Below are 12,872 nucleotides of genomic sequence, written 5' to 3'. Positions count from 1 at the left end.
ACAGTCTGATGCCTCTTTCCCAATCCATAATTTAGTCAGGACTAAATTATGGTATACCGTATACCATAATTTAGTCCTGACTAAATTATGGATTGGGAAAGAGGCATCAGACTGTCAGGGCCTCCAAAAGAGCCCATAAAGCCTTTTAAATCTTTGAAAAAGAGAATAGGGCTTGTTCATGAAAAAAGAGTGAGTGAGTGTGTGTGCATTCTGTTTTTATCCTTATCTCCCTCTACTTCTCAGTCTGCCTAAGGGTGGGATGTCTATCTGAAACACAGGACTGACCAGCACACAAAGCACTAAGATAAAGAGAAAAGAGCAAGAGCAAGTGCAGCATGACATGCCTGACAGTTGCTGCAGGTCAGGCAGTGTGAGTGATCACATCACAGAGTGATCCTGGTAAACAGGGGCCAGAGTCTGCTGCAGAACACTTTCTTAGCACAGGTTGAAAGATCTTCAGATTTATTTACTATACAAATCCCAAAATATAAAAAGTGAACCAACAAGCAGCAATAATTAGCTCTCCGCCATTTAATTTATATTACGTAAGACATTTTGAATTAATGTATCAGTTTCACATAAAAAAACAGTTTTTTAAATAAATGTATTCAGTCATTTTACATTGCTCATTTTGACGTCTTTTTCGCTCTTTAGTAATGACCTGTATTATTGATTAATGACCATTTTGATTATTGACTATTTAAAAGAATATAAGTGAAAAAACATTTGAAAAGTAAGAAAATACACGTGGCCAGTACGGGGATCGAACCCGCGACCTTGGCGTTATTAGCACCACGCTCTAACCAACTGAGCTAACCGGCCATATTCAAATCAAGTTCCTATACTTTTTTTGTTCATAGGGACATTGTAAATGTCGACTAGCGTAAATTACAGTGACCGGGAGGGGACATTCGGTTCACTTACCGTAGTTTTGTCGTGACAACGACATATAAACTCGTGGGAACGTGATAATAAATCGTGTCCACGAGATATTTTTTTCGAGGTAACGACATCCTTATTTCGTGGCCACGACTTCATATGTTGAGGGAACGAGTTAAATGCGTAAACAATCTGCGCGACCAATAGCAACCTGGAATTATTATGTATTATAATTATTATATGTACACCCTAAATATAAATATAAAAAATATATTGTGATTAAGACCAAAATTAAGTTACAGACCTCGTGGCGCAACGGTAGCGCGTCTGACTCCAGATCAGAAGGTTGCGTGTTCAAATCACGTCGGGGTCAATGTTTTTTTTTTTTTTTTAATCTACGAAACGGAAAGGAATGGAACAGAACAAGTGGCTCATACCAAGGAAACATAAAATTTACAATACAAATTATTTAAAAAGTCTAAAATGGACGTCAGCTTCTTATTAAATCTCGTTGCAACATTTTTTTTTTTTTTTTTTTTTTTTTTTTTTTTAGAAAAGTCAGAGAAAGAGTCCACATTTCAATACTGGGACTGACTGGACCGTGTCGTCAAAATAAGAAGAAAAAGTAGGGCTCGTCCGGGATTTGAACCCGGGACCTCTCGCACCCTAAGCGAGAATCATACCCCTAGACCAACGAGCCGACATGCATACTGATTCAAATAACCGAATAAGTCCTTCACACTTTTGTAAAGTTACTACAGAGGATTCGAAAGATGTTCTTTGGTGGTCCGCTAAGGTAAACAAAAGTATGCTTTTTTTTAACATCCAATGTTTTTTGCCTATTTCACAGACTCAAAATAAACGTCAGTCATGGTTACAAACAGTGTAAGTTACACAAACTAAATTAAAATATGTGTTAGCTTTGGAACCATCTATTTCAATGTAGGCTAAACATAGTCTGATAAAAAATTAACACTTTAGTTTAGAATCTAATGCTCACTATTAACTAGTTTTATTAACATGCATATGGCAGGGTTTCATAATCAAGGGTCCCGAATGTGAGGTGGTTCGAGGATTTTTGATTTCTCTGATCTACATATGTGCATTTTACGATGTTTTGAAGGCCAAAAAATTGGATAACAACAGCTTTAAAAACCATGTCAATGAGCAGTCTCAGTCTGTCAGTGGAGAGAGTAAACATGATGATGAATAATTTTCTTAGACACGTTCATTTACTGAAAGCTACTAGGAAAGGTAGGTAACTAACTTTATTAAATTAATTCACAATGGCCCTCATTTATCATTCTTGCGTAGAAACGGGCGTATATGTTGGCGTAAGATTATGCTTACACTCCTCTCACCGCCTGAAGCCTTGTTTATACTCGACGCGTCCGCAAGAGCGCGAAGTGCGCGCGGCAAAAATGACGTCATTGCGGTGTGGGCGGTCGTGCGCGTTGGGTGCGCAAGACCCCATTTCGCCTGGCGGTGTGCACGGCACTTTTTGTAACATCGCGCGCGGCGCCGCATCCGAAGATGAACGACTTCGAGCCGAATCTGGCCGAACTGGTGCGTCTGTATCAGCATGTTTATGATCCTTCTATACACAGAGACATTTGTATTGATGGGCGACCATAAAAGCCTCTCATTTTTTGAATAGGAACACATTTACATTAAGCACCCAGTTTGCACTCTAAAGTAACTGCTTATATTTACAAAATAAGCCTACAATAGCAGAAGTAAGCCCTGCTGATGAAATTAAGGTTTAAACACTCTTCAATAAGGCTTCAGTTGTTTACTAGTTTACATGCAGTGAAAGTACAATAAACCTACTGCATTTATTACTCTTTTTATATGAATCAGAAATTAATAAACTACTAATAAATGTCAAACTACTTCTTCACTGCTGATTCCTGGTGGTTTAGAGGAGAATTACTCCGAGTCGCCCCCTGTCGTAAACAAGGCTTGATTTATGAAGCTGTGCGTACCTTTGAAATCCAGGTGTACGCAATACCTGCCCTTGATAAATCCCGCGGCTGAAAACGATCGTCATTAGAATAACACGCCCCTATATATTCAAGTCTCCGCTTCCCCCACGCCCTCATTTTACGCCATGGACACACGGAAGACGGCAAAGAAGAGAAACTTCTCTGACGTGGAGCCCGAAATGACCTATCACAATGCAATATTTTACAGCACGTCTTTTGAATTAGCATTTAATTTCGAATCACGTTACATGTATGGGGTGTACAATAGTGATGATGATGATGATGTGATGTGGAGTACCATTCATTCACATTAATAATTGCATGACAATTTGTAATATTATTCTTAGTATTATTAGTATGCTTTGTATTATTAATGACGCTTATTGTTATTTAGAAGAAGAATGTCATTATTATTATTTGTATTATTATTATTATTTAAAAGAATAAGAATGTTTTTTTTATTATTTTGTCAGTCTGAATTATTTTTTGGTCATTGAAAGCCTTTCGTTACCGAACCCAGTCCGTGCGCACCTGCCGGGCCAAACCATGAAACGTCAGGGTAAAGCGCACAGGCTCGCAACTGAAGGAATACATATGCTTATAAATCAAATGCTTTGGTAAAGTCACACAAATTAAACATTGAAGTCCATGTTGCACAAAAATAAACACTGAAGTTTATAATTACTGTTGTTGTTGTTGTTGGTCATATATCAATATATCATATCTTTTAGTTATGTCAGTTTGAGCAGTTGATCAGTTAGTTTGTCAGTGCGTTTTGTGGTGTTAGGAATTGTTTTTCTGCGCATTTCCGCACTAACTCAAAACGTGCGTACACCACCTCCTGAGCTGGCGTAGGATTTGAGCGTGCCGTACGCCAACGTTCATATTGATAAATCTCAAAGTCACCGTGGTTTTGGGTGTACGCCAGGTGTAGGCTACGCTGGAAATTTGGTGTACGCACTTTTGATAAATGAGGGCCATTATGTAGGCTACACATTCATTATTGATCTTATGCCTAATACAGGGCCGTAGACAGGACTTTATAATCAAAGAGGTCCTAAATTTGAGGTTGTTAGGGGGTTCAAATTGTGTATTTCTCTTATATGTGCATTTCAAGATGTTTGAAGGCCAAAAAAAGGCATAAGAAATAGCTTTAAACCCATGTTGGCGGGCAGTAGATTATTTGTCAATAACGTTAACGTTACATGCTCTCTCCTCATCTCTATCACCCTTTCTTTTTCTCTCAGTCTCCTCATCTTGCCCTGTCTCTTCCCCTCCTAATGCTGAACTTTTTTAATTTACTAAAGGCTACAAATTGTATTTTATTAATTCTCAATATGTACACATTCATTATTAGTCTTGTGCATAGCATGATGAAAACGGCTTTGTTAATGTGTCTTGTTGTCCGCTCACAATACAAGTAAACTGAGTTACATTTTCAGTTCAAAATGGCAAAATTAGACAACAGTTTATTAGTTTGCCTGATTATTTTTGTTTTCGTTTAACATTTATGACCTAAAAAACTGTCAAATATGAAATGTTTAGTTCAGCTACTTACATCTTATCTCGCACTTGCCCGTAAACTGAAGCGTTGAGTAAAATTCGCGCTCAGCGGCGTATGTGAACATAAAGCCCGCCTACTTTGATTTGATTGGTCATCTCAAATATTCTGACATTGACGAGCAGTGACAGACCAATGAGGTTCAGATATGAACACACACACACACTGTCGCTAGGCCCGACGCCCCTGCAGATGAATATGCAATATTACTATTAATATGTTAGTTCATGTTAACTAATGTCAACAAATGGAACCTTTATTATTAAAGGTGCTATATGGAACTTTTCTTCTAAAATGAATTCTTTTTTTATTGCCTGTGTGTGAAGGGGTTGTAATAACACATTACAATGATCCACTTGTCGGGTTTTGCTATAACCTCTGAAGGCCAATATTCATATGCGAAGTCTCCGGGTCGGATTTAAATCCATCGGATGTGACGTGCATGCGCGCTCCCGAGCCTCTCTCCTTATATACAGTCTATGCGACCGACGGCACTGCAGCTGACGACATGGAGTCTGATAACACTCAAAAACGACCTGCCTCCAGCACAACACACACTCCAACACTAACTCCACATAAATATAAAAAAACAAAACAAAGTTTTATCTGCTGAAGCTCGTCAGGCCAAACGTGATTCTGATCGACTCAGGACGAAAACACGGATCAACATAGGCAGAGCTTTTGAATTATTAGTAAACTCAAATGAAATAGCAAGGTAAACTACATGAGACATGGAATTAATACTGTATAAAATCCCTGTCGAACTCTTAATTTGAATTAATCTGTGACATCACATGTGGGCGGAGTCGGGACATGCACGGACAAGTTCATATCTGCGGCTGTAACGAGACATCGTTGTTTGTTTGGATGTGTGTGCGTTCTTGACAACGTAAGTTTCCATTAATATACTTTAAGTGAATGTGTATGTGTATAAGTAGACGCAGGTATGTTTATTCACTGCTATATTGTTGTTTTGTGGTGATATTTATGCACATGCTATTGTTAAGAAGAGTTTCGATTAACAGACATGCACAAATATACGGTCACTCTCTGTGTTTATTGCAAATGCATATATTAACCATGCTGATATTGATCGCTGAAATATTTGTGTGATGTAATCATTTAGTATTCTATTTACAGTTTGAGAGTGTTGTTTAAGTGATTTATCACGAGTAGGCCCATTTGAATTTGTTTAGCACCAAATCTTGTGACTCTGTTCTATTACTGGAGCAAGAGCTCCGCCTAGTGTTCATTTGTTTACTTTCATTTAATACTGCAATTCCCAAAGTTAGTATTGCTTTATTATGGCAATATATATACCAGCATTGTAGTTAAATATTTGATGTTTATTTAACTTATTCATTGTTATTTATTTATTTCAGAAACCACACTCATAAAACTACATGTAAACAAACTACTTGTGGATTTATTGGAATAAATCAATGCTTGGGAACTGAAGCTGTCATGAACTTATTTGCTTACAAACCTTCTGACCGAGGTTGAGGATGAGATGTTGACAAACCAGTCCATTAATGTACATACATCTTTAACAAATACAAAAGACTGTTCCAGGATAAGAAAGGGTGCTTTAGGATACTTGTTTTATGTACTAGATCTACGTTATAGATCGTTACGCTATAACGTAATTCATCCCACTATCATATTGTTTATAATAAACATTTCCAGACACGTTCAGTACAGTAATGTTACTTCCTACTGTCTTACTGTTACACTGACATTGTTCAGTCTAGTTCACTAACCGTTTTCGTTATCATATTATACATTCACCTATGTTGACATTGCTGATTGTGAAAGATACACGAATAGTTAGTGAAATGCCTAGTCTATCCTAGATAACATCACATGCCGGCTAAATGCAGTCAATGTAATGTTATCATGGTACGAGCGTGGAGCATTAGTTCAACGTCAAGCTGATAAAAGTAGCCTATTATTGTAACGTTGCAGTGGGAGTTTACATGAGTTTCCAGCATGTTGTGTGATGCTTTCGCCGTTGCGTTGAAAGTCTCCGTGTGGCCGGTAGTGAATGCTCGCTCCTGAGATCGCACACGCACACGAGCACGAGCGCTCTTGTTGCAATCTGAAACATCACCACTAGAGGCCGCTAAAAGTTGCATAGAGCACCTTTAAGTGTTACCATAATATCTAATAGATGCAATATAAAAAGTATCCAATTATAATAATTAATATTTTAAAGTCTAAACTATAATAATGTTATTTGTTGAAAGCCTCTGCTGTGTTAAGGTATATTTGAACATGTTCTTTTAATTTTTAGGGCTGTTTCTCTTCCTCCTCAACTGACAATAAAGAGAATAGGCAACAACATGCTAAATAACCAATTATTTTGCATAATAACTCATTTCATAATATTAAAAGCTTAAATGAAAAAAAAACACTCTTGGAGGAGGATTAAACATGGCCTTTTAATCTGTTCAGTGACTAATCATAAGGTGGCACACAAATTCATCAGTTTATGTATAAAAGTTCAGTTAAAACACTCACTCTCAAAGACTGATTTGATTTCTCTCAATACACAACACACACACACACTCTCAATACACAACACTCACACTCACACTCTTTATCTTAAACATGATAATTTTACAGAAATCAGTGTAATGTAATGACAAAAAAATTGGAAATTGGTATACATTAGATTAGAAAACAGTATGAACTAAAAAAAATGTTGCACATGAATGGTAAACTATATCGTAAAATTTGACTAAAACCAATATTTTTTACTTCTTTTGAAAAAAAAACAACAACAACAACCCTATAATCTTTCAGTCTAAACCTAATTACAAGAGGATATCTACATTGATAATATGGTCACAAAATAAATGCACCCATAATCTCTCTTCTTGATTGCAAGTGCCCTTTTGTCTGGTTTGCTTTGTCTTGAGTTTTCATCTTAAAAATAAAGGTTCCACAAGGAAGGTTTTCACAGTGATGCCATAGAAGAACATTTTAATCTAAATAACATTTGTCCACTATAAAGAACCTTTTGTGCAATGAAAAGGTTCCATGGATGGTTCTTCATGGGCCCATCGATGCCAATAATTATTTTTAAGATTAGGGGAAAGAATTCCCAAAACAAGTCTCAGAGTAACAGTAAAGAACAACTGCAAACAACCATTTCACGAGGGACCTGCCACCAATGAGTACAGATGGAGGAGAGGGAAAAACAAGGCGAGCAAAGAGAAGAGATGAGACTGAGGAAGGGAGAAAATGAAAACATAAATGTCCCTTCCTAAGAGGCAGTGAACTTTCTGAGCGTGATCACAATGAGAGCGAGAAGAACAGAGGCTCCGAGGAACACTGCGATGACGATAGCTGTGATGGCCCCTGGCCCCAGCACAACTGGGAACAGAAATAATACACCTGTCAATCACACACCATAACATAATGACACCAAATTCTCTTTAACAAAGACTTATATATAGTCAATACCTGGAGAAGGATTAATTACCAAGCCATTTCTGAGCTAGTAAATATAAAATATGCTCTATTTCAGTACGTGTGTGATTAAGTATACAGTATGTGAACATGGGTGGAGTAACTTTACCTTCCTCATCCAGGGTTACTGAATGTGTACTGTCCTCATAGTCAAAGGAGAAGGTGTTTCCCGTCAGGTCCTGGTAAGGGACTTTTGTTGTCACATCGATGGCTCCAGCACCGGATAGTGTGTCCTGGTTATCATTCTGCAGTGTAGGGGAGGAATCAGCCACTGTTTCTGATAGAAGGAAAAAACGAAGGTGAATCAACAATATATGCAGTTCGAGAATGTTTTTTAAGCTATTTTCACAAAATCGTTCCAAAACGGAAAGGCAAAAACATGAAAACAACATACTATGATATCTTTCAATAATTAATAATTCAATAATGAATATACATGTAAGAATACTAAATAATTAAATAAAATGCAACTAGGATGATATAAATAACAATGATGTCTACACGTAAGAATACCAAATATATATATGAAAAACCCTAAGATGATATATTTAAATTAGTAAATATCTACAGATGATATCTGTAGATATGATCTGCTATTATTATATTATCTGCTATTCATGGATGGATGGATGGATAGATATTAAGTATGATAGATAGATAGATAGATAGATAGATAGATAGATAGATAGATAGATAGATAGATAGATAGATAGATAGATGTGAGTCACATTATGTATGAGTCACATTATGTATGACTCAATGGGCATCTTTATGGAGGATTAGCACTCGCTTCTCACTATGGTATCTTGTCCTGCGCGTTCCTTCACTCTTCTTCTCCTCACATCTCTCACTCACATTCCACATCTCCCACAGGCATGGAACAGCCATGCGACTTTTCTCACTTACACCATACTCACGAAGCACAAAGCCCATTTCCTGTGCTACTGCTTGCCCACCATTCCCAAAGGGCACCTTATGGACAAAGTTTCTGACCCCAAAATGAAGGGACAAAGACAGACAGAGAGAACATGGATAAATAGTGGGATATCTAGCCTGACCCTGCTTGGACAAGCCAATGGCATGGCTTGAACCTAACCCAACAAGCAGACACATATTGTGCTCATTTGTGCATTGAAAGCATAATTCGAAAATAGAGATATTTACATGCAGTGGCAACTTATACCATCTTTCCATGCAATTAAACATGCAAAAATGCTCTTATTCCACCCTAAATGGTTCATATTTGGAGTCAGCGAATTGGGGATGGCCAACGTATGACAAGCTACAAGTAAGAATACTAAAAAAAGAAAAAGAAAAAAACCCTTTAAATAACTAATAACTACTACAAGTAAGAATACTAAATAAATTAATAGTACCAATATATTTAAATAACTAAACAATGGCACAGGCCAAAACCACCTCAACAAGACACACATTGATTGCTCATTTTTGCATCGAAACCCCTATTAGGTTTCCAAAATAGACGTATTTACATGTAGCGGCCACTTACACCACCTTTCCAAGCCATTAAACATGCTAAAATGCTCATATTCCACCCTAAATCTTAAAATAAAAGGTTAATATTTGAAGTCAGTGAGTTGGGGATGGCCAGCGTATGAGTATTTTTAATAATAGTGTGTTTGCTCAGCGAGACGCACACTTTCTGGACTTGAAGCCGGCTGTAGGTACGGCACACCGGGGCTCTAGGCCAGCGATACATCAATGAGCCCTTCACTCGAGAGTACAAACAGGCACTTGTGTGGTCAGAGAGGCAGAGGAACCAACGGCCTAAACACAGCCAGTACTGCAAGTTAAACAAGCTTGTTTATGAAGCCAGTCTGTGGAAAAGCACGCACCACGGCGTCAGCATGCACAACCCGGGGATTTGAAAAAGCACACTTTTTTGTGTGTGTTTGTCACTTCATGGCCTGCTTAAATATTTATTAAGTACTGCTTAAACATTTGGCAATAGGACAAGGCCAAGGACGTTGTCTCATTTCTTGTATTTTAACACACAACAGTGAGATGACAACACACAGACAGATGCGTGCGAATGACACAATGGTCCGCTACAGTGTGTGTGCCAGGGTGTTGCCTGTGCCCATGTCCTCATCTCACCTGACTCCCGCTACAGTAAAAAAATACAGAGACGTTCATTCTATAAGTTTTAAACCCAGCTAACAAAAATGTGTTCTAAGGACGTTTTGCTAACGTTCCCATTCAGTTCTCGGAACATTCAAAACGTACATTTTTTAACACTTTTTTTTTTTACCACCAGCATTTTCTTTTAAAAACTTGCCGACCACAGCCAGCATTTAAAAAAAAATTTTTTTTACAAAAATGTCATGGTCCCCAGAAAAGTTGTTTTTATCTGAACACCTGTTTTATTCTATAGCTTCATTCACTCTTAAAACACTTTCTTTTCAAAAAAGCAACATTTTGTACAAAAATCGTGTTTTTTTCAAAGACCAGGAGATTCAGTACTCTTTCAGAAGATACGCTATAGCGCCCCCTACCGTAGCCTATAACAGTGAAAACATGGAAAGCCGGAAAATTCCGCCAATGGCCGGGAAAGAGTTAAATTGTTTTAAAAAAAAGTTTTCTTGTTTATATGATTGAAAATTTCCATTTGATCATTCTACAAACATTATAGGAATGTTATGTTTGAATGTTCTCTGAATGTTCTGAGACTGGTAACATTTAAAAAACGTTACGTTCAAATAAAACGTTTCAGAAAAAAACACTTCAACAATGTATAAATGTTTTTGTGCTAACGTTTTGAGAACATTAGATAACTTTGAACAAACCTTCAATTAAGGTTACTGGAAGATATTAGATCATAACTTGCCAGAACGTTAGCTAAAGTTCGGAGAATGTTCACTGTTAGCTGGGTATTTATTACTAATATCATTGATTTTGACCTCAGAGGTGAACAAAACTTGAATTGAATTGAGCTGGATGATGACACTATTGTTTTCTGGAGAGCTGCTTTACAGCTGAATCAAATTTGTTTCATAATGGATACATTTAGCAGCATTGGCACTGTTATTGAATCAACATCAACTGAATTGAATCAATGTTGGATGATTTGATCTGAATAATGACAGTATTGTCTTCTTAGCTTAGAGCTAAATTGAACTAGTTTTTAATTGACTTCACACAGTTATTGAACTGAACTGAATCAACACTGAACTGACTTGAACTGAATAATGATCTTTGTAGAACTGTATTGCGGATCTCAAATTTGAAGTTTGCATTATTAATTCTGTTATTTTCCTGTTTATTACTGTGAAGCTGCTTTGAAACAATCTGTACTTTATAAAGCGTTATTATATGAAGGTTACATGACTTGATGAGGACTAGTCAACAAGGTTTAGTATTGCAGAATTTGTCGTCTTCATGAAAAAAAAATTCCCCAACAAAATGTAAATTAAAGCAAAAAAATGGCAAATAACTTGAAAATAATACAAATAAACAGCCATAGTTATGGTTGAGATGAAGCATCATGCATTCAAAATCGTTCCTGTATACACCTAAATTCAGAGTCCAATATTGACAGCAGCAGAGCTATTAATATTTATTTTATATATTTTATTTTATTTATTTGAATATTTATAATTAATTCAAAAATAATTATATATATATATATATATATTTTTTTTTTTTTTTTCTCTAATAAGTAATATATCAATATATATATATATATAAAGTTCTTCCACCACAAATTCTGTTATGAAATGTATCCAAACAGACAGTGACATCATGATCATCCAGACTTTTGGAATAATTTTTGCTCCCATGACATCAATGCAAATAAGTTCACATTAGAAAATGTGAAGAAGAAAACAAACAAACAGTATTACATCATGTATTCTGGCTGGAAATTCTTAAACATATTTTCTCACACTTCATGAGCAGGTTTGTGATTTTAATATATCATTTGGAAGGTCCTATTTTAGAGATGATGGTCGAAAAAGACAACCTTTTTAGAATGCAAATCTAATAAAAAAATTTTTGTACAAATGAACTTTGTGCTCAGATGTATAAATGCCTTGTTTTCCTCAAGAGTCCAACAAACGAACTCTTTGTACGCGCTGATCCCAAGACTAAATTCAGGTTCAACACCTGGATGTGAAAAAGAGAAGGTCTGAGTCATTGAAGACAGTGTGACGTTTCAGTCTGCAAGAGTCTCGCACACTTGCGCCACTGGAAAGACTTGATCCTGAGATTGGTTCAGTGAAACATTCCAATTTCACTTATTTTGGTTCGCTTTACAATAACACTCTTTTTTTTTTTACAATAATGAACTTACCCTTTTTCTTGTCATTTTATTGCCCATGGAAACAATCAAGTTAAGCAAATGTTCATTAAAATCAAGTTTCTGCTATTCAGTTTTGAAGGTCTCGCTTTCATGCTACTGGAAAGAGGCCTTGCAAAACCAAGAGGGTCAACATGGCGAAAATGACACGTGTGCACAATGAAGAGATTTCAGAGATGAAGTAATTCTGAACCTTCATCAAGATGGGCTCAGAAAGACACTCATCTACACTTCCAAGTGTACAAAATTCAACACTCATTCACTCAACCCAACCAATCAGAATGACCCGCTTATTAAAAACCCTATTAGCCTTTCCTAATAAGTCAACACATTTATGAGAATAGCATCATTGGTTAGATGGGAAGATGGTGATGTTACCTGTCTGCACAAAAGCCATGCAGAATGCCAGAGCGGTGATGAAGGCGAGCCGAGATAAACCACTGGAACTGCTTCTGCCGAGGCCCATGGTTCCTGATCGGACACTTCTGTTCTCCGCTCCTGGACTGCTGCGTTAATGAAAGAACACAGAGAGCAAGTGAGAGACCGAGTGAGAGATGTAGGGGTAAGCTGGGTTTAGGTGGGAGGACTCTGTATGGACAGTGCAGACTTTTGTCAACTCTTCTGGTAACTGCCCACCTTCTTCAAACCACGATGA

The 12,872-nt window shown here is 36.9% G+C and overlaps 1 protein-coding gene and 3 non-coding genes across 4 annotated transcripts; 1 reads left to right on the top strand and 3 right to left on the bottom strand.

The window, feature by feature from the left end:
* Positions 1–748: 748 nt before the first annotated feature.
* Positions 749–822, bottom strand: trnai-aau (transfer RNA isoleucine (anticodon AAU)). Its single transcript has one exon. It is a non-coding gene; the product is annotated as a tRNA-Ile (tRNA).
* Positions 823–1,180: 358 nt separating this feature from the next.
* Positions 1,181–1,252, top strand: trnaw-cca (transfer RNA tryptophan (anticodon CCA)). Its single transcript has one exon. It is a non-coding gene; the product is annotated as a tRNA-Trp (tRNA).
* A 255-nt stretch (positions 1,253–1,507) lies between these two features.
* On the bottom strand, positions 1,508–1,579 carry trnap-agg (transfer RNA proline (anticodon AGG)). Its single transcript has one exon. It is a non-coding gene; the product is annotated as a tRNA-Pro (tRNA).
* Positions 1,580–7,406: 5,827 nt separating this feature from the next.
* On the bottom strand, positions 7,407–12,754 carry snorc (secondary ossification center associated regulator of chondrocyte maturation). Its single transcript, XM_056253404.1, has 3 exons — positions 12,596–12,754; positions 8,009–8,176; positions 7,407–7,803 (listed from the first exon to the last, which is right to left on the bottom strand). Exons 1-3 carry the CDS (start codon positions 12,681–12,683, stop codon positions 7,694–7,696), a joined length of 366 nt encoding a protein of 121 aa, XP_056109379.1. The 5' UTR covers positions 12,684–12,754; the 3' UTR covers positions 7,407–7,693.
* Positions 12,755–12,872: the final 118 nt, after the last annotated feature.

Source organism: Rhinichthys klamathensis, unplaced genomic scaffold (genome assembly GCF_029890125.1).
Source record: "Rhinichthys klamathensis goyatoka isolate OS25496 unplaced genomic scaffold, OSU_Roscu_1.1 h1tg000105l_1, whole genome shotgun sequence".
NCBI classification, from domain to species: Eukaryota; Metazoa; Chordata; class Actinopteri; order Cypriniformes; family Leuciscidae; genus Rhinichthys; species Rhinichthys klamathensis.
Note: the sequence above shows the minus strand (reverse complement) of the source record. Positions and strands in the feature narration are given on the sequence as shown.

Coding starts and splice junctions, on each gene's coding strand:
- snorc (XM_056253404.1), bottom strand. CDS start 12,683: ATGGGCCTCGGCAGAAGCAGTTCCAGTGGTTTATCTCGGCTCGCCTTC. Junction 8,177..12,595: donor CATGGCTTTTGTGCAGACAG/GTAACATCACCA, acceptor TCCTTCTATCAG/AAACAGTGGCTGATTCCTCC. Junction 7,804..8,008: donor AGTAACCCTGGATGAGGAAG/GTAAAGTTACTC, acceptor TTCTGTTCCCAG/TTGTGCTGGGGCCAGGGGCC.